The 19636-nt window shown below is 37.2% G+C and overlaps 2 protein-coding genes across 4 annotated transcripts in view; one reads left to right on the top strand and one right to left on the bottom strand.

Annotated features, from left to right (window-relative positions):
• LOC122671604 (ubinuclein-1-like) overlaps positions 1-8109 on the bottom strand; it is a 50109-nt gene extending 42000 nt beyond the window's left edge. For 2 of the 3 annotated variants that reach the window (XM_043868924.1, XM_043868941.1), the window contains exon 1: positions 7636-8108. In XM_043868924.1, coding sequence (XP_043724859.1) covers positions 7636-7920 — 285 coding nt within the window. In that variant the 5' untranslated portion in view covers positions 7921-8108. Of the gene's footprint in view, positions 1-7635 lie in introns of all 3 variants that reach the window. The other variant, XM_043868932.1, reaches the window with a different exon arrangement.
• A 3480-nt stretch (positions 8110-11589) lies between these two features.
• LOC122660327 (vacuolar protein sorting-associated protein 20 homolog 2-like) lies at positions 11590-19443 on the top strand. The gene is made up of 6 exons (XM_043855586.1): positions 11590-11877; positions 13571-13723; positions 13888-14040; positions 16521-16604; positions 18598-18820; positions 19227-19443. The coding sequence occupies exons 1-6, from the start codon at positions 11776-11778 to the stop codon at positions 19250-19252; spliced, it is 741 nt and encodes a 246-aa protein (XP_043711521.1). The 5' UTR covers positions 11590-11775; the 3' UTR covers positions 19253-19443.
• Positions 19444-19636: the final 193 nt, after the last annotated feature.

Below are 19636 nucleotides of genomic sequence, written 5' to 3'. Positions count from 1 at the left end.
TATAACAAAACTTCGTAAGAAGGTATCTTAAAAAATCTATAAAGATAGAATTGGGCCTCCATAGAAGAATTGATGTTTTACTACCAATCACAAGTTTCATCTTGGACGCAGTATTCATACTGGAAATTATGATAACCCATTCATAAGAATTTCCTTTCTTCATTCTGTCTTCCTCTACGAACTTTCCAATTTATGGATAAAATAAAATGGCAATATTATGAAGACAATGCATTCTTACGTTTCCACATCAAAGTGAAGTATAACACTCAACCCCCTTTTCTTTCATTTAATGCCTATCGGTGTTCCAAAAGTCCCTTTTCGTGGTCTTGAAGAGGAAGATGCATTTTGGGTAGATGTAAAGTTTTTGCCTCAAGGAGAAATCATAGAATTCTGTCTGTTTTCTAGATTTGGAAAAGTGTGGATTTTCAAGAACGGATATCTTATGATATGTTGGGAATCTCTTATGATAATCATCCATGCCTGAAATGAATGATTCCGTACTACAGTTTGGTGGAGGAACTTTAGGACACCCTTGGGGAAATGCAACGGGTGTCGTAGCTAATCGAGTAGCCCTAGAAGCGTGTGTACAAGCTTGTAATGAGGGACATGATCTTGCTCGCGAAGGTAATGAAATTATCGTTAAGGCTAGGAAATGGAGCCCTGAACTAGCTCTAGCTGCTGCTTGTGAGGTATGGATGGAGATCAAATTCGAATTCGAGCAATGGATACTTTGTAATCCAGTAATTACTCTTTGTTTCCTTAATTGAATTGCAATTAAACTCATTTTGTTGTTTTTTATGTTGAAACATTTTTCTTTATCCATGGCGATGAGTTTTGATGTATTGGGTCTATCTGTATTTATAAAAGCTTTAACTTTCGTGCTTATCCTAAATCCTAATTGTAGGTTCAGTTTATGCATGGCGAAAGGGGGCATTGGAATGGTCTTAGCTCCTGAATATTTAGACAATAAAAAGAACAAAGAAGAAAAAAATGACATTGAAGCAAAGCCGGGATTTGATATATATAAATCGTATATTATATAAATAATATTTAAACTTGTCTTGTTCTGGAATTGGAATCAAAGTCAAACAAAGATATTGAAAAATTGGTGGCACTTATGTTGTGACTTGGAATAAACCTTTCTTTGTGGAGGAAGGGAATAGCAATTTTTTCCTATGGAAGATTCAGAAACAAGAAGATTCAATCGGAAATATCGACAAATTCTTGCGTAGTCCGAGCATATAAAATTTTTAAATGATGGCAATACAATGTAGTTGGACCCTAATGTCGAAATACTCAACTGAACATGCAAAAACACAAACAAGAGCATGTCGACATAATGTAGTATGCAAACACACACACACATAAAAGTGAAGTATGCAAAATATTAGAGGACGATATAAAATTTTTAAATGATGGCAATACAATGTAGTTGGACCCTAATGTCGAAATATTCCACTGAACATGCAAAAACACAAACAAGAGCATGTCGACATAATGTAGCGTGCAAACACACACACACATAAAAGTGAAGTATGCAACATATTAGAGGTCGATGATGCACACTTCTGTGTATGCAACATGGCAAAAGCTATCTTAAGTTTCAAAATGTCATTTTCTTTTATTTTTCAATAAGATAAAGTGAATAATGTTTTCTTGATTCACACTAATTGTTTCCAGTAGCTCAAATCCGGATTCCTCTTGATGTTGAAACACCCTACTACTCGAAAGCCGAAGAAAGAGCCCAGAAGATCAGAGTAGAGTATTGCATATCATACGTCAGGGGTAGACTGAGGAAGTCTTTCATTTAGCTGTTTGAGAAGAGACAGAAGGAAGGAACCCCAAAACCCAGATCTGACTAACAGCTAAAGGTACATAGTTGACTAACGTCGACGAGTCTAGGGTTGAGGGAAGAAGATCAAACCCAGTACAGAAATTTACATGTATCTACGAAATAGAAAAAGTTATACGATATATGAAATAAGAAATAATGGTAACAGAATTTCCCCTAGTGTGTGAACAGTGATGACTTCTCCACTTGCCTAAAAGGGGCCAATAAAATAACTAAAATGGCTCAAACTGAAGGGATACATTTGAATTTCAAGATGCAACCTTAAGTAGACCCACACAACAAGAAATTTCTTGAATTTCTTCAGTTCTGGAAAGACCATCCTAAGCCTAAGAACACCATGTCTCCAGAATTGTCATATCGAAGACCAATACACTAGATAAGACTTCGATGAGTAGATGATGCAGTTAAGATTGAACAATTGGGTGAATTGAGCCTCAGAAGACTTTATTTTGGCCCATAGTTGGGTTCTATAGACCTTAGGATTCTTATTTTTGGGTTTATTGATGTAATGGACCTAATATAAAAGCCCATAAAGTGGGGATAATGTCAGCGCATGGGATTAGTAGGTAAATTGAGTGTTTGAGTTTGATTAGGATACTTAATAGCTAGATAGAATTCTGTTTTGAGTTTATTTACTTTATTGAGTGTATTAGAGTGATTAGGAGTCCTTTTATGAGTCAAATTAGGAATTTTAGAAGGTCTATATATATGTAATATATCCCCTATCAGTTAGAGATGATTTGAGCAAAGAATATGAGTTTTTTCTAAGAGTTTTGGTGCTGTTGAGCAATGCATACGGGATTGGTATCCCAAACCTGATTTCTTCTCTTCTCTTTTGTCCTCTTCTTCTCTCTTCTTCCTCCAAAGAAGATTGATCTCATCTATCTTCCCTCCCCTTCAATAATGTAAGACAAGACCCTGAATAGGTCATCCCAGGCAAGATCAAATAGAAAACCCTCCAATAAACAAGAAATCGTATGAGGAAACCAAGAGAACAATGGGAACTCAAATGATAAAAATTTCCAAAGAACAAGAAAGAGAGCAATGGGATCTCAAAATTGGTTGGAGAAGAATGATGAGATCTCAAAAGAGAACCAAAAGAAAGAATCCCACAAAATTAATAACTTGTTGAAGCCATTGGAGCTGTGATTGAATGATATACTCCCAGAAGCTTGTAGCACTCTTGAACTCAATTTAACAGAAATTAAGGTTTGGAATCAAGAACCAATGGAAAGGGATGGGGGAAGGGAATGGGAAGGTGGGGTTGGCTATCTCAGCCTGGGCATCTCACCCATCCTATCTCAAGATTTTCACAAAGGCTCAAGCCAATATTTCATTAATCAAATTCATGTACAATGCTGGCCTCCTTTACAAACTTATATAGAAGACTTAAAAATAGACTTAGATACGAAAAAGGAAAGGCCTAATCCAATCCTTAACTAATAACGTATCCTAAATTGACTAGCCCGTTTTCCTACTTTCTACCCATATTTTAGGCTCATTAAATTGGCCAATTACAAGGTAAAACCATGGTTTCAAAGTCCCAATACATATATAACCCAACCCAAAGCTTATTTTCAATAAAATAATCCGTTTAGGTGACTTATCTACATCATTTCATCAATCTGATTTCTTCCCTTAACAACGCAGTTGCTTCTTTATCTCAGATCTGATCACAGATTTGATTATTGGGCCTGCTTGCATCTGAGATCCCTAATCTGAATTTTCAGATCGCATCAGTAGATCTATCCTTTTCAAAGGGAGTAAAAGGGCGTACCCAGTGCACGAGGCTCCCGCCACCGCGGGTTCTGGGGAGGGTCATAATGTACGCAACTTTACCCTTGCTTTAAAAGGGAGTCCAGTAGAATATTCTCAAATTTTATTTGCCATCGAGATGGAATTGGATAAAGATGAAAAATAAGTGAGGATGCTTGCAACTGCCGACTCTTTTGGAATAAGCTTACCCGTTTAAAGATTACCAAGCTTTCCTAAAATCCATCTTCTCTCTTCCTTCTTTTTATCATTGGCTCCTAAGAACTCCAATTTATAAGATGCAAGGAGAGTAAGTCCAAGGCAAACCAAGGAGCATTTTCCCAACCTATAGGGCAGGCAAAAAGGCAATTCTGCCAAGCTTATCCCCTTAACCATCACATACACAGTATCCAGGAGAAATGAAACCAAAGCCCCAAACAGCCTTAAAAAATCAAAAGTACATCACAAAAGCCGAGCACTCCATAAAACATGAATGCATCATTTGCAGATTAAAGGTGAAATATGGACCCTGGTTCAGTCATAGAAAACCTTCCAGAAGACCTTCCTCCGCAGCTCTAGTAATCATCCTTCCAAGGCCTCATGATCAAAATGAACAAAATTAAAAGGCAATAGTGTATTCCATTGCCATAAACCCCTCGAGCTCAGAAAGATACCACGATGGATACCATTTATGATTATAGAAAACAGAACCAACAAGTAAAATGATTCCAGCCATTTTTAGCTTTTCATCTTAAACCACATTCCACATAATATAATCTAGAAATATCTAGTTACAGTCATACGCTTTTCCCTTCTCGATTTTATTACTTCTTCCAACAACTGCAACTGCTTCTTTTTCTTTTACAAGTAACAAATTTTATTATGAGCAAAAAGCAGAAGACAGTAAATAAGAGTTCATATATGAAATGACTGCCAAACAATGAATAGCACACTCCAACTGATCAGCAAAATCGAAAAAACAGGGCCAAAACCCCAGACTAAAGAACATGGGCTAAAATACAAGGGAAACTTCCTTACCTCATCTTCATAACCCATCATCTAGAAAATTGCCATAACCCAAATGAAATGAGAACCATATTCTAAGAATAAGAATATGCACAATCCTTCAATTCCAATGCTTAGGAGCTTGCTTTGAGGTTTTTTTTATTATTAAAAAAAAAGTCTATGTGTTACTGTTAACAGGAAAGAATAGAGCTCGATGCTTGGATGTGTAAATGAACATCCAAATCCCTTTATTTATAATAGAAGAGGGGAGAGAAAATTACATAATTGACCCAACACTGTTCACTGTCACTGTTTGCTGTCACTGTTTACATGAACAGTGTCACAACCCCAATTACAATTCTACCCTTGCTCAAAATACTCCCACGGTTATTATTCTAACACTCCCTCTCAAGTTGGAGCATAAATATCAAATATTCCCAACTTGACTAAAATAGGATGAAAGACTTTCCCACTCAACCCTTTAGTGAACACATCAGCCATCTGATTAGTAGACTTCACAAAAGGAACACAGATCGGTCCTTCTTCCAGCTTCTCTTTGATGAAATGTCTATACCTCCGCATCCTTGGTACGATCATGTTGAACTGGATTGTGACCAATGCTAATGGCAGCCTTGTTGTAATAATACAACATCATAAAATTCTCATTAATTACAGTTCTGCCACTCCTTTACAATTTCAAATTAATTACAGTTCTGCCATTATTCTTTATAAATCTTGATTTATCTACTAGTTTGCCATTCAATTTTGGATTTGAGTGCTTCTCTTCTTGGGTGGGCCCTTAAGCAACCCAATTAGGGTTATTCTAACCCGGTTCTGCATTACCATCAAGGCCATAAGTAACAGTAGAAGTATCGTTAGACATTAGGGCACAATAGAAGAGAACCAAGCCAAAAAAAATAACAATATCTTCACACTCAACCGTGGGAACCAGCCCAAACAGGGATCGATTGCTCTTGCTGGTAATAGGAGACACTCCTCCAAAAAGTGGCTGCAGATGATGAGAGGAGAGTGATATCGATCTTGACAGGGTTTGGGGAGAAAAACCAAATCGCAAGAAGCTGTCCAGGTGAAAGAGAACCAAAAAAAGAAAGCTGATGCGGCCAAGAAACAGATCGAGTGCTCCTTAGTTGATGGTGAAACACTCCTCCAAAAATCAGCAGCAACAGAAGCCTAGAAACCCTAGATCGATCTTGTCAGGGTTTTGAAAAAAACCCAAAAATTTAGCTGATATCGATGAAGGGAAGAGGCTGGAAAATAGTAGCTTGTCCAAGAAATCCCTGTTGTTCTTCATCTTATAAGAAAAAAGAATTGATCCTCACTGATAGAGAAGGAAGCAGTCCCTAAGGTGAAGCTTCAAAATCGCAGGTAGGAAGAGGCACAGCTGCTATCGATCTTGAATTAGGTCATCAATGAATGAGGTATTGAGGGGCAGCAACTAGATCCATGGATCACCTCATTAGTGCTGCCCTGTAATACTGGAAGAAACCAGAGAAAAAAAGGAGGAGAAACAGAAAGATGGGAGAAAAAGAAGAGGGATTTGAACCCACACTCAAACCTTCTCTGATACCATGTTAACAGGAAAGAATAGAGCTCAATGCTTGGATGTTTTAATGAACATCCAAGCCCCTTTATTTATAATAGAAGAGGGGAGGGAAAAATTACAGAACTGATCCAACACTGTTCACAGTGTCACAGCCCTAATTACAATTCTACCCTTGCTCAAAATACTCCCATGGTTATTATTCTAACAGTTACAAATATGCTTTAAGAAAAGGGAATTCTAACTTAATTGGAGAGATCTAAACTTAAAGTCCAAACTCATATATAGGAGGTACTTCTATTGTTCTCCATCCTTCATTTTTAATTCAGTGAAGCTTCAGTCCACATCACTAGAGGAAATATTTCACTATGGCACCCTCGCACTTTTGCTACCACATCCTCACACTTTCCAGTTCCCACTGCACTTTGGGCATGTACGTATCAAGAGCACTTTCCCACATCAAGCCTTAAAAGAAAAATTCCAAGCTTTCCTTTCGCCACTCCAAAGCCTAAGAATTATCAAAAGCCTCACTTTTATAAGGTCAGATAGCATTAGTGCATTACGAATAGGTGGGGTCACGGTCGTAGAAAGAATTTAGTATTCCTGCATATCACTAAAAATAGATTCAGAATAAGGTCACCCTTTATATTCTCCTATATTGAAAAATTAGCTAACAGGTTAATTGGTTCCCTTGCTATCGGAACTGATGAGGTTTCATGTTTTACGGAATGGAAAATCCCATTCAAGTCGCTTTTAAAGTATATGTATCATTTGATTATTAAGTGTTCTTCTCTTGACCGACGATTTCGTTGCAATTATTTTCTGATTTTCCTTTTGCCCCCCATTTAAGGGATTACCCTTCTAGCTTAATATCAAACTGCAGAACTCAGGTAACATTACCTGAACACCATATCTGGAAACTGCAAAAGAACGAAAGATAAATTGTGGCTTCTGGGTTCTGCAAAAGGAATGGATTTAACTATGGTTTCTTTCAATTTTCATCAACTAATTTACATTGGAGGAACAGTGACAGATCGGTGTTGGGGACCTGGGGTAACAATCTTGAAGATTCTGTTTAAGCAATGTTCACAATTTCTTATTTCACATGGACATCCAAGAGTAATCTCTTCACTTCAGCCCTACAATCAACCCAGTCTCAGCTCTCTTCAACAAAACCCCACCCTCGAAATTCACTACAACAGAACACCTACAAACTGAAAATCGAACTAAAAGATAAAGCAGCCAATTGAGAGAAACAAGTACAATCTGACCCCAATCGTAAGGGGCATGAACCTCCACGGAATTAAAAGTACTGTCGATAAAACCACTGAAACCCACCACCATACCGACCATTGAAATACCGAAAATCAACACAATGCAGTTTACGTAGTCCCTCCGCCAATAATTTAAAACCAAGCAATAATTAACAACAGAAACAATCAAAATCGAATGTCTGAAACCATACCGGAGCAATACGAGACTCAAGCGCCGGGTGAGCGCCGGAAGGAGCATCAGGCGGAGCAGCAGGAGATCTATTCGCCTTGTTGGCATCCTTAAGCAGCTTCTTCCAAGACACGATGGTGGTATCACCCGGATTGAGCTCCACGAAGAACCCACGCCCATCCTTCGACGTAGAAGCAACCGATGAAGAGGGAGCAGCACTCGTGGTGGCCGTCGTTGCAGCGGGGAAAGACGAAGACGAGACCACCCTGGAAGAACAACTCCCGCTTCCGACCTTCTCCTCCTCCATGGTGCCTAGGGCATTCAAATCGAATGTAGGGATAGCGACATTGAAGCAGGTGAAGATGAAATACTCAAATACCAATACATAATAATGATTCAAAGGAAATTTTTTAGGGCCAAGTAGGATGCGTGTTGCAGAAAACAAAGCATAATTAAGATGGAAAGAAAGGAACTACTGTAGTTATAAACAGAGAGAGAGAGAAGTGCAGCTTCGGTTCTTGGTGTTGACAGCCTACGGGTCTGCGCGGGATACTAAGAACTTGTCAGGCTTAACCGTTCACGAATCCTTTTTCGTCTCTGACTCTCTTCTCCCTTCGGGTCAGAGACTCACAGAGTCAGACTCCTAAAATCCCCAGTCTCCGTTTTTTTTTTGGAAAATTTCATGTACCTCCATGAGGTTTGTATTAATTACTCTTTTACCGGTAAGATTTGGAAATTTTTACACACAACCCCTCCTTTTCAGATTATTTAACAAAAACATTCAGTTCGTTAACTATATACGTTGAACGTTAAAATTGCCCTCATCTTCCCCAAATCTTATAGGGTTTGAAAAAGAAAAAAACAAATGGGATCTGAGGGTTCCCGTCTCCTTGAAAAAAGATGCCCGAGTTCGAGGATGACTGCCCTGGGCCTCTAGCCACCCTGGACAATGCCAGAGGGGGCACCCCAGACTATAATTTTTTTCACCTACGGTTTCCTGCCCAGTACGGTTCCTAGTGCATCTAATAAAAGAGGGTGGAGCCCACCTGGGCAGTGTGTTCAGTCAGGGGTTGGAATGGTTATTTCAATCCCCCCATGAGAGGAACCGCACAATCGTACCAGTCAGTGAACCTCAGGGGATATAGGTCCCCCCCAGACTGGTGGTTGGAAGCCAAGTAACTCTCCAAAGCCAACCCTAAAAGCCCTCGCGAGTAATTAGCTAATGAAGCCTTGTCGAAGAAACGCAACGTAAATCCAACACAAATGGATTTTTCTAACAATCAGATTTGAATAGACCATATTTGAATATAACTCTAACAATCATTTTATGATCTTACTCAAATTTGGAGCATAGGCCATACACCTTTGGGTAATTCAAGCCCTGGAATTTCATTCCTAGATGTCCACTCTACTGGGAGTTACTGATCAATTGAAAACCTACCTAACTTATGCCTGGTTCAGTTATAGGTAATTTTTATCCTTCTTTTTTTTTTTCCTCCCTAATCTATTGGCCTATTGTTGAATGTTTCTAAGAGATTTTTTAGTGCATAATCTTACCCTACAGTTTCAAGTCTAGCAGACTTCATTTGAAATACTTCTCTGTCAATTGGAGTTGAATTTGTTCTTCGCCTCCCTCTTTCTTATCGAGAGTGAGAATCCAGGTCTAGATAATTCTTGACCAGCACCTTGAACCCTTGGTAGTTGCAGAACGACATCTCGATGTGTTTTTTCATCCGACCGTTTAGCTTTTTAACATGGGAATGATTTATGTTTCCATTGTTTGCGTTTCTTCTATTTTTATGACGCGGTCGAGGTAGTTTTGAGTATCCTTAGCGTCTCCACTGCTTTCCATTCTATCATATATGGAATTCGGTGAAAGTGAGAACAGTTTTTTTTTGGAAACTTGTTGATTTGGGGAAGATAAGTTACAAGTTTTTCCAAACCCTAAACAATTTTGGGGAAGATGATGGCATTTTGGTCAATTAAAACACAATTTTAACATTTAACATGTACATGTACAGGTAAGCAAGGTGTTTTTGTTAATTAATTTGAAAAGCAACGGAGGTATGTGAAAATTTTCAAACCTCATAAGTAAGACAATTCTTAAGGAGGTACACAAAAATTTCCCTTTTATTTTGCAAAATCCTTTTTTTTTTTTCCAGGTCTTCGGGGTTATTTTGTTGGGAGAAAGAATTCTACTTGGCTTGTAGGTAGAGTATATTCTATGCTGCGGTTTTCTTATTAAAACAAAACCAAATTAATTAAATAATTCATAAATGAAATTTACTTGTACAGGTAACCGGTTGGTTTACCATAAAAACTATTTAATCATGTAAAGATTCTCTCTCATAAAATCAAGGCACAAAGAAATCAATTGAACTAAACAAGGTAGGCAATAAAAAATTCCTCTCCCCCCCTCTCTCTTTCTTCTCCACGGCTCTTGTACAAATAATTGCTTTTTTTTTTTGTATAAGATAGCTAGCTGTATCTCTTCTAGATTCGCGAGCTTGAAGATCAAAGTCTGAGAAATCCCTTTTAATAGACAAGTTCTTATCATGCTCGTCGTTCGCTTCGTAAGCTCCCTGAGCTGCTTCATATCCAATAGCTTTCTCGTCACCAAGCACCTTTACCTTGCAGGAAGATATAGCTAGCTACCTTATAATAATAATAAAAAAAACCAGCTATTATCTGTACAAGAGACGTGGAGAATAGAGAGAGAGAGGGAGAGGATTTTTTATGGCCTACCTTGTTTAGTTCAATTGATTTATTTTTATTGTCTTAATTTCATGAGAGAGAATCTTGGCATGATTAAATAGTTTTTATGGTAAACCAATCGGTTACCTGGACAAGTAAATTTCATTTACAAATTGCTTAATTATTTAATTGAATTGATTTTGTTTTATTCCCTTAATTATATCAATGACCTTAAATGGTTAATCCTAATCTAATAGTAAGAAGACCACAAACGTAGAATATACTCTACCTACAATACCTACAAGACCAATTAGAGTTCTTTCTCCTCTTTTTTTATTTTTATTTATTTTTTCCTAATTTATTTATTAGAGAAGGTTGATTGGCAGCATGGCCCCTAAGCCAATGCAGCCAATGGTTCTAATTACATGAGGTATCCTGCTAGGCTGAAGCTGAGGATATAAATGGTAAATCTCTGTTTAATATTAGGGAAAAAGAATGCTGCTAACTAGTCGAGACCAATAACTTAATCACCTAATCCTAAATTTGACCAATAATTTATCGGTAGATCCATAATCAACCCAATAAGCTATTGGGTGAATCGATTCCAATTTTTACGGAGATTCTGGCTCTTGTGCCCAAATGACACCGTACCCTACTTACCCCTCATTTGTGTGTTCATTTTTGCTGCCCAGTGAACCCTATATAAGCTTGTAGCAAATTCTTTTCGACTTGGTTAGCCCGTTGCTCCAAGTGCAAGTGTGCCAGTTCCACTATCCTTAAATTAGTCTCTACCGTTAGTTTTATGCTGTTTAAGTGATGATGTTAGCTAGTTAAATAAATTTAAATTTATAAACTATCCTTGACCAATATTGAAGATGAAAGAAAGGTAGAAATGTAAATTTAATTTTAATGTTTTAATATAAAAATAAAATATTCCTTTCACACCAATAATTAACAGCAGACTAACACTGTTATAGAGTGGTGATTTTAGTTTTTAAAAAAATCAAAGGGTGATCTGAGTTTTGTTGGAAAACCAAGGAGTGACCTATAATTTACCCTAAAAATATATTTGTTAAGTTCATCAACTACCCTTTGATTTTCCTTATCTTCTTCTGATTTCGGACCACCTCTTTTTCTAAGATAAATGTTTCAATCCGATGGTTTTGTATATTAATATTCAACAAAGATTCGAATCTAACGGCTTTCAGAAAAAGGATATACAGTTTAGCTGTAGAATAGGAAACTATCTCACATTTCTATATGTTTGTTGTGATCGCAGTCCAAGGTTGTTGACGTTGATTGGAACTTCAACGGCTCGGCGGAAGACCGAAAATTAGAAAACAGAACAGTCCGGTCAGAGAGAAGAACGTGGACTGTGGACATGGCGGAACTCAATTTTTACTAGGGTTTTGAAGAAGATCATTTTGGTTCCGGCACAAGGAGAAGTCGTCTGAGAGGTTATTGAGAGATGGGCAATTTATTCGTTAAGAAACCGAAGGTCACCGATGTCGATCGAGCCATTCTTTCTCTCAAAACCCAGCGACGGAAGCTTGCGCAATACCAGCAACAGGTTGGATAATGGAAGATTCTTTGCTTGTTTGTGTTGAATTCGATTTTTTTTTTTTTTACATGTATATGTAATTGAGAATTTTAACTTTGAGTTGCTCTGTTTGAATATGCTGATCATGGTTTGAATTGTAACTAGGCGTTTTGATTTTCGTCGAAAAGCCGAGGTTATGAAAATCGAATGTAGAAGTAATTATACGAAGTCGTAGGGATGAAAATTCGAGGGTTTATTTAAAAATAAATGGCAGTAATTGTTTATGTATCCGTAGTTCGGCAGTTAAGTTAGCTGACTGAAGGGAACTGTCAATGTGGTTGTGTTTCAGGAAAGTTGAGTCGCTACTGAAGATAGCCCGAGTAAGTTTGCAACATACTGTTGTTTTTGGGCTTGCTCCAACGTTGGGTATTTGAATCTTGAGTCATTTTGCTCCTGTTGTTCAGTAAAAGGTTTTCGTTTCAGTTACCTGAATGCATATTATTGGTAAAAGGGATTTTTTTTTGGGGGATGGGGGTGGGGGGATAGGCAACCAGAGTCTCTTTCATTGATATGTGTAAATAAGAAACATTTACAGTTCACAGTCCACAGTCCACAGTCCAAAAGGATTATACAAAAGGTAAGCTCTACAAGATACACAAATATACACAAATATACATGTCTGGTTATCAGAGAGCATTTCCCTAGCAAAGACAATCAGGTTTCTCTGTGCTCTCGGACATTGATGCCTTTGGATTCTTTACGTATAATAGGATCCCGCCCTCCCCCACCCCTGTTGGACACCATTAAAAGTCTGTCAGTAAAATGGAAAAGAATTGATCTGTTTCAGGGGATCAGCCTCATTGATCAACTCAAATGATGAATGACTGAACCACATGCAAAGAACTACTCTTAAGAAAATTTGCTTCCTAATTTAGATTATTTTATAACTTCCAGTTTAAAGTGCAACGCACATTTATTCACCTGTCTCGTTGGCCTGACATTTAATAAGCAACTTAAGAGTCTAAAGTGTATGACAAGTCTTCTCTAATTATACTCTATCGGACAACCACATAAAACTAAACTCAATATAGGATTATATTTGTGTAATACTCCAACCCCCTAAATGAACCTTGTTCTACATGTTGAAATTTTGTTCATCAATTTATTGCTGATTTGATGCCATGTTATATTGCAATTTAGAAGCTTTGGGAGTTTTCTTTTGCAATAATACCTTTTATTGGAACCAAAGAAATTTATTAAGATGGTGAAAGGCTCCCAGCCAGGCAGTGCAACAGCGATAACCTTGGCAGGCTTAACTATTCATTACCCCTTAACAGCATGCTGGTTTCATTTTGAAGTGAAACTTTCTTTTTTTTTGTGTGTGTATTTCCCTCTTGGTTTATAACATGTATAGCTTGTAGTGATAATTTTGTCAAAGTTTCCTTTTTGTTTTGTTGTAAGTTCATTCACAAAGAACTTGGTTCAATCACAAAGTTGGGAAAAAGAATTCTTTTATCTTTTTTTGTGAAGACAACTTAACATGGTTAAGCAGTAGAGTAGGTTTAGTGTCTCAGAGTATAATTGTAAATGCAAAGTTTATGCATTTCATAACTGCTTCTTGCACATTCTTCTAAGGGAGTCTCTGGACAGATTCAATGAAATCTTAATTGTTTCTTGTTGTTTAATTTCATTTACTGTTTATTTTTCTTATGGACACTTTCAGCTTGATGCTGTTATAGAAGCCGAGAAGCAAGCTGCAAGGGACTTGATTCGTGAAAAGAAGAAAGACAGGGCCTTGCTTGCATTAAAGAAGAAGAAGGCCCAGGAAGAATTATTGAAGCAAGTCGACAACTGGTTGATTAATGTGGAACAACAAGTAAGTAATTCGTCCAGTTATGCTTCCATTTTCAAAAATAAACAGTGGCTAACTTTTTAATGTGGTATGCTTATTTTAATACTCTCCGCCATTTTCTGTCTATCTTAAGGAGTTTTACAGTTTAAATATAACTTCCGAGTGCCTCTGTATACAATTTGTGGTAGTTGGCAGACATTGAATTGGCAAGCAAGCAGAAGGCTGTATTTGAAAGCTTGAAGGCTGGTACAAGTGCTATTAAATCTATACAGAGTGAGATCAATTTGGAGGATGTTCAAAAGCTAATGGATGATTCAGCTGAAGCAAAAGCTTACCAAGATGTGAGTTTCATTCATGTCAAATCCTCGGGTTTCCCATCTCATATGTTCATGAACCCCCAATCCTTGTTCCATCTATTGTTTCTAGTATAAGTCTAGAAGGTTTTTTCATTCATTTTTCTGATTACATGAGTAATTGTTAAAATGAATGCTTACTTGTGTTTTACTAAAGAATCATCTTGTTTAGATTGAGTATGTGCCTTCTGTTGAATTCCTTACTCTTCTGACAGAAGCTTATGGCAAGAGCATCTATTGTATGATATTGTTGTTGTGCTGATGGTACTACTTTTGCACCATCATTGTTTTTATATTCAATCCAATCGTAAATGCAGTGCCTTGGGAGTGAAAATGTTGTACTTTTGACCTATACTTGAGGAAAATAGTTTTGGCATGATAACAGATGTGTAGATGTAGACTGAAGCTATTGAATAGGTGATTCTAAAATTTTGTTGGAATTGTGATGTTTAGTTCTGGGTTTTAAGATTATAAAAATGGAGTAAATTATGCATATCACATCTTTAGTTTATCTATTTTTAACCATTTTCCTTCGTCAGGACCTGAGAGATACAAACAAGGCACAGAGAGTGGGGTACCACTAATTTTCTTTTATCTTTCGTATGTGTGAAACGAAATTTAGAAGTAACAGCCATGTTGGATTGATCAAGAAGGATTTATTGTCTAAATGCTTCCATACATGAACTATTGATTTCACTGCTTTGAAAAACAAAATCTAGAAACCATAATAATTAAACTTGGATTTCTGTACCTTTGTTGCCTTTTGAGATTAGGCTATCCAAGAACTAAGGGCAATAGAGAAAGAAATGAAGGCAAAATAGGGATCTGACTTGAGTTTGGTAGTTGACACTGAATCTCAATATTGAAACAGTAAATTAGTGTTTTTGTTATGGTGTATGGTATATAGCTCCTAGAAGAAAATGAGCTTCCAAGAGCCGAAAGTGGGCACTTGCAGTAGATTGCTTGAACCTCTCTCTCTCCTCCCCAAACCTACGATACACCAGAAGCTTGTATTTGATGGTCATTCTTATTGATGCGGAGTACAATATATTTCCAACTCTTGATATTCTCAACTTTTGCCCACCAAATCATGAAATATTTTAGGTAATAGAATTTCCAAGTTTTTCTCCTGTATTTGTCTTTTTTAACACTATAATGGACTATTTAGAGGCATGATCTGTGCTCTCTGGACATGGGCACAACTATCGTGTGTTAACACAGACATGGACTTCTGAACTTGGCAACCCCTAGTAAGCCAGAAATTCGTTAGGAAATGTAGATTAGCTCAATGCTTCAATCGTTGCTTACTGCATTATTTACACCTGACATATATTTGAATAGTTCCCAAATGAAACATTTTATGAGTTAACTCTCAAAAGGGAAAGGGGTATTAACTTTTGCTCAGTTTGCTGCCAAGAAAGATTCAGTTGTGTGCTCTTGCCTTTTTGGTTTGTATATTATATCATGCACCATACGGTTTGAGCAAGTAAATGATTCGTCAAACTGTTGGTGTCAGATCAGAATATATACAACAACAACCACTCAGCCTTATCCCAAATGGTGTCGGTTAGTCAGATCAGAATTTATCAAATCTTAGATTTTTAATGTAATAAAAGAAGTAAGCTCTGGAGTGTGATCACACAAAAATATGGTATGAAAAGAAACATTTGTTGAGAAGATTTATGCAGGAGATACAGAGTTAGAAGACATGTTTGCTCACCGACTCTGTGAGGAGGAAGTGCAACAAATCATTGCATATGACCAATAGTTCACGAGCCATCACAGTGTGTGACCTCATCCACAAAATCATACCCTGCAAAGAGATTCAAAGGGAACATGGCATTACAAGAAGCATGATTATTGCTATAGTGATCATTTTTTAATTACATCATTTGACTGGTCAATGTATGTAGGGCAAGGAAAGAATTGTTTCTGGCCACATATTTGTGTTCCTTTTTTTCAGTTTCTGGGCAATTTCGTTTTCTTATGTTGCAAATATGTTGCCACTGGGAAGGTCTATTTCTGTGAGGATCATATGTGAAGTTTCTAGTGTCTGCCTTGCATGTTTCTTGATTCATTATATGTGACTTACTGAGCCTAGATTGACGTCCTTTTTCCCCTTTATTCAAATGTGGGTGATTGATGTAAGAGAATTTGGTCGGTATTTTATGTAATTACAGATCCCTATATCCTTTTTTTCTATGTTATTGAATCTTTGATCCTGCTAGAGTTTATTGATTTTTATTCTTATCCATTGTTCTTCTTCTTTTTTTCCCCCCTTTTCGTACTACTATATTTGTACTTTTTTCTATTGACTGATACTATCATAGTATGATTAGTTGATTACAGTTGAAGTTAGAATTATATTTGCCATCAGAGCTCTTTTTTTGCTTATCTATTTATACTCTTTAAGTTGTGCTCTTTATAATTTTTACAACTGGGCATATATCTTCTTTCTGTTATTGAAGGAAATCAATGCAATATTAGGGGAAAAACTATCAGCTGAAGATGAAGAAGAAGTCTTAGCAGAATTTGAGAACTTGGAAACTGAGGTATGTTTTGGTAAACCAATAAAATAACTGAGCTATGTGTCTTCATGCTTTGTTTGACAATGAACATCCCGCATTGCAATGAGAGCCATCTTAAAGTGATTTTATCTTGCCAGGACCGCTGTTCTCCTTTGGTGCTACTTGATAAAATACCTAGGCAACCCTAGTTACCAGAGCAGGCTGAGCTCATAGGAGCTTGGCCGGTATATAATCCCAAAGTCACATTCTGGAGATTTGGATCTCTGTAATATTATAATAATAGAAATATCCAGTATAGTATTAGATGCAATTTTTAATTTACTGAATCAAGCTTTATGATTTAATTTAGAATACTATCAGGGAAAAGCTGTGGACTTTCCATGAGACATGGTTGTGAAGATGAAAAATAGAATTTTTAGCAATGTCTGTGAATAGCAGAATATATATCTCAACATTTTCCAAGTATATAACTTAACATTTCCCAGTATATATATCTCTACATTTCCCAAATACCTTTTTTTTTTTTTTTCGTGACCATCATAAAATTCAAAATTTCATAAGAGAAAAATCAAGGTTATAGGCTCAATTACTGAAGGTTGTTTCTGTGGAAAGAGAAGATTACCGAAGGTTGTTTCGTCGTTATTGGATTTTTCTTTTGTTGGAAGGGGTTGAGGGAGATAAAAAGAAAACCGGATTGCATGTGTTGTTAATTATCAACTAGATGTGATTAATGATGGGGGGGGGATATATGCAGGAAAAATGTTTGGAGAGCCTTTTAATGTGGAAAGATAGCAAAAGTCTGAGGCATTTTACAACATTCCCCCATGTCCTAGGCATGTCTGTGACAGAGAATATCACTTAGGCATGCCTTGGGCTCCTGACAGCCTATTAAGTCGGTAAGTTCCTACATTAGGCTTGCTTTTATGCTGTCCAATCCATAGTTGTCACTGCAACAAAGAGACCCAAGGCCGAAACAAAGAAGAAGATGTTACCTATTGGGTCGCACAGTCAGCCATCACAGGAGCCACTGGAAGAAGCAGAGAAAAGTTCAGAATTCCTCATAGAGTCACCGTCCACAGTCGGCAGTTGGACCTCTTCAGCCATGATGCCATGCATGATAGTGTACCTAGACTCTACTCACACCAATAAAAAATTTAGAGAAGACATCAATTTTGTGTAGAGTTTTTTTTTAAATATACAAAACACTTGGTAACAATTACTTGCAACTTAAATTGAACCACATAGAACTGTTTCAATTGAATTAATCCAAAACAACTTAAAAATAAACTAAGTCCTAATAAAAGAAATCATGTATGCAAACTTACTACCCATGTTTTAGGCCCATAAAAGTGGCCCATTACATTAAAAACCCAATGGACCAAAGGCTCAACATGTGTAGAACCCAACCTTAGACTTATTCCTAATAAAACAAGCCCATTTCGGTGATGAATCTGCATCATTTACAGTGCAATGATCCTATGCTAGAATCAACCAATTCTTCAGTTTTTTTTTTTACCATAGATTTTCTTCTACTTTTTGCTTGTCACACTGTTACATTCGGATGTTTTCATTAATTTCTAGTATAGACTAGTCCTGCAGCTTGACATTGCCTCCTCAAGTATGAGGAAGTCAGTGACTAAATTTTGGTTGGATTTTAATGGGCTGGGTTGTTATGATGAGTTCTTATCCATCCTTATGGACATGTCTTGCTCTGCCCTTGTGGCCTCACTTGCTGGCTTTTTCTTTAAATGTGGGGTCTGTTAAATCTAGGTTGGGCTAAAAGGCGATATGATCTTGTATATAATACATACAGATTAGCAAATTACATGCCAACATGTTCAATATATACCAATTCAGATGATAGTTATATTGATATTAATGTGCCAATGGGAGATGTGCGCTTTTCCAGAACAATAATTTATTCTGTTTTGACTACATGAAAATTTGGCTACAAAACTCATTACTAGTTATCTGATAGAAACTCTTCGGATCTTCCCCCTTCCCTCAAAATTTGTAGCTCTCTATTCAAGATCTACCAGAAGTTCCTGTTCCTTCAGTGCCATCTCAAGAACAAGCAGCTCATTTACAGAGACCAGAAGCAAAGCCTCAAACAGCTGAGGCTAGTGACATCGAGGAGGACTTGGTGCTCCCAGATGTGCCAACCAAAGCCCCTGTTGCTCCTGAGGGTGTTTCAGATGTCGGGGATGATGCTTCTACAGCAGTATCTACAAGAAGAAAAGGTAATTTCTGATCCTTGAGTCCTTGACCCCTCCATTTGCCGTATGTCTCATATTAGGAATGGGGCCTATCAATGAGTGTTTTTACTCCAATCATCGCCTGGGCCAGAAGTCAGCTAGATCAGATGTCCTTAGTGGTCTCATTTGAAGTTTACATGTGAAACTTTTTAAATTCCATCTTTCAGAATCCAATAAATAAGTAAAAGAACATGGTTGTGATGATCTGGCTGATTTTTGGCATGACGGATATCCCAGCTGTGACCCATACAGAGGCGTCTCATATTCCAAAAAGGATTCCTAGAACGTCCACGTCCAGTTCTGTGTCACAAACACAAACTCATGGGAATGTATGCTTATAGATGAATTTGCAATTATGGTAGAAGTTTGACTCTAAATCTTTTACTTACAGTCATGGAGGAGCCATTACCTGCTTGATCGATGGGAGAATTTGGAGTTTTTAGTGTAACACGTTACAGAATTTGTCATAGGAGTCCATTTGGGATACTCAGTGAACCTCATAGGTCATTGGCAATTTGTACTACTACACAATTATCTTTTCTTGTGATGACTGCTAAAATCTGTACATTTCATTTGACATCTTAATGTATAAAGTCTTCATCTGTATATTCTTTGTGCCTTAAAATTCAGTGTGGTTTTTAGAGTTTGGTGTGTCTATCATAGATTTTAAAATTTAAGTGGTTACTTATGGTCATGTATACATGACAGCGGCACAAACATCTCTACTCGGTCAATTAAGCTGATGGACGGAATTTGGTCGAGCGTGTTCAATGCTTTTTAATCTTTTCCAGATAGTAGTTA

This window comes from Telopea speciosissima, chromosome 1 (assembly GCF_018873765.1).
Source record: "Telopea speciosissima isolate NSW1024214 ecotype Mountain lineage chromosome 1, Tspe_v1, whole genome shotgun sequence".
In the NCBI taxonomy this organism is placed as follows: domain Eukaryota; kingdom Viridiplantae; phylum Streptophyta; class Magnoliopsida; order Proteales; family Proteaceae; genus Telopea; species Telopea speciosissima.
This window is presented reverse-complemented; position numbering and strand designations above follow the sequence as displayed.

Coding starts and splice junctions, on each gene's coding strand:
- LOC122660327 (XM_043855586.1), top strand. CDS start 11,776: ATGGGCAATTTATTCGTTAAGAAACCGAAGGTCACCGATGTCGATCGA. Junction 13,724..13,887: donor TGATTAATGTGGAACAACAA/GTAAGTAATTCG, acceptor AATTTGTGGTAG/TTGGCAGACATTGAATTGGC. Junction 16,605..18,597: donor TTGAGAACTTGGAAACTGAG/GTATGTTTTGGT, acceptor CAAAATTTGTAG/CTCTCTATTCAAGATCTACC.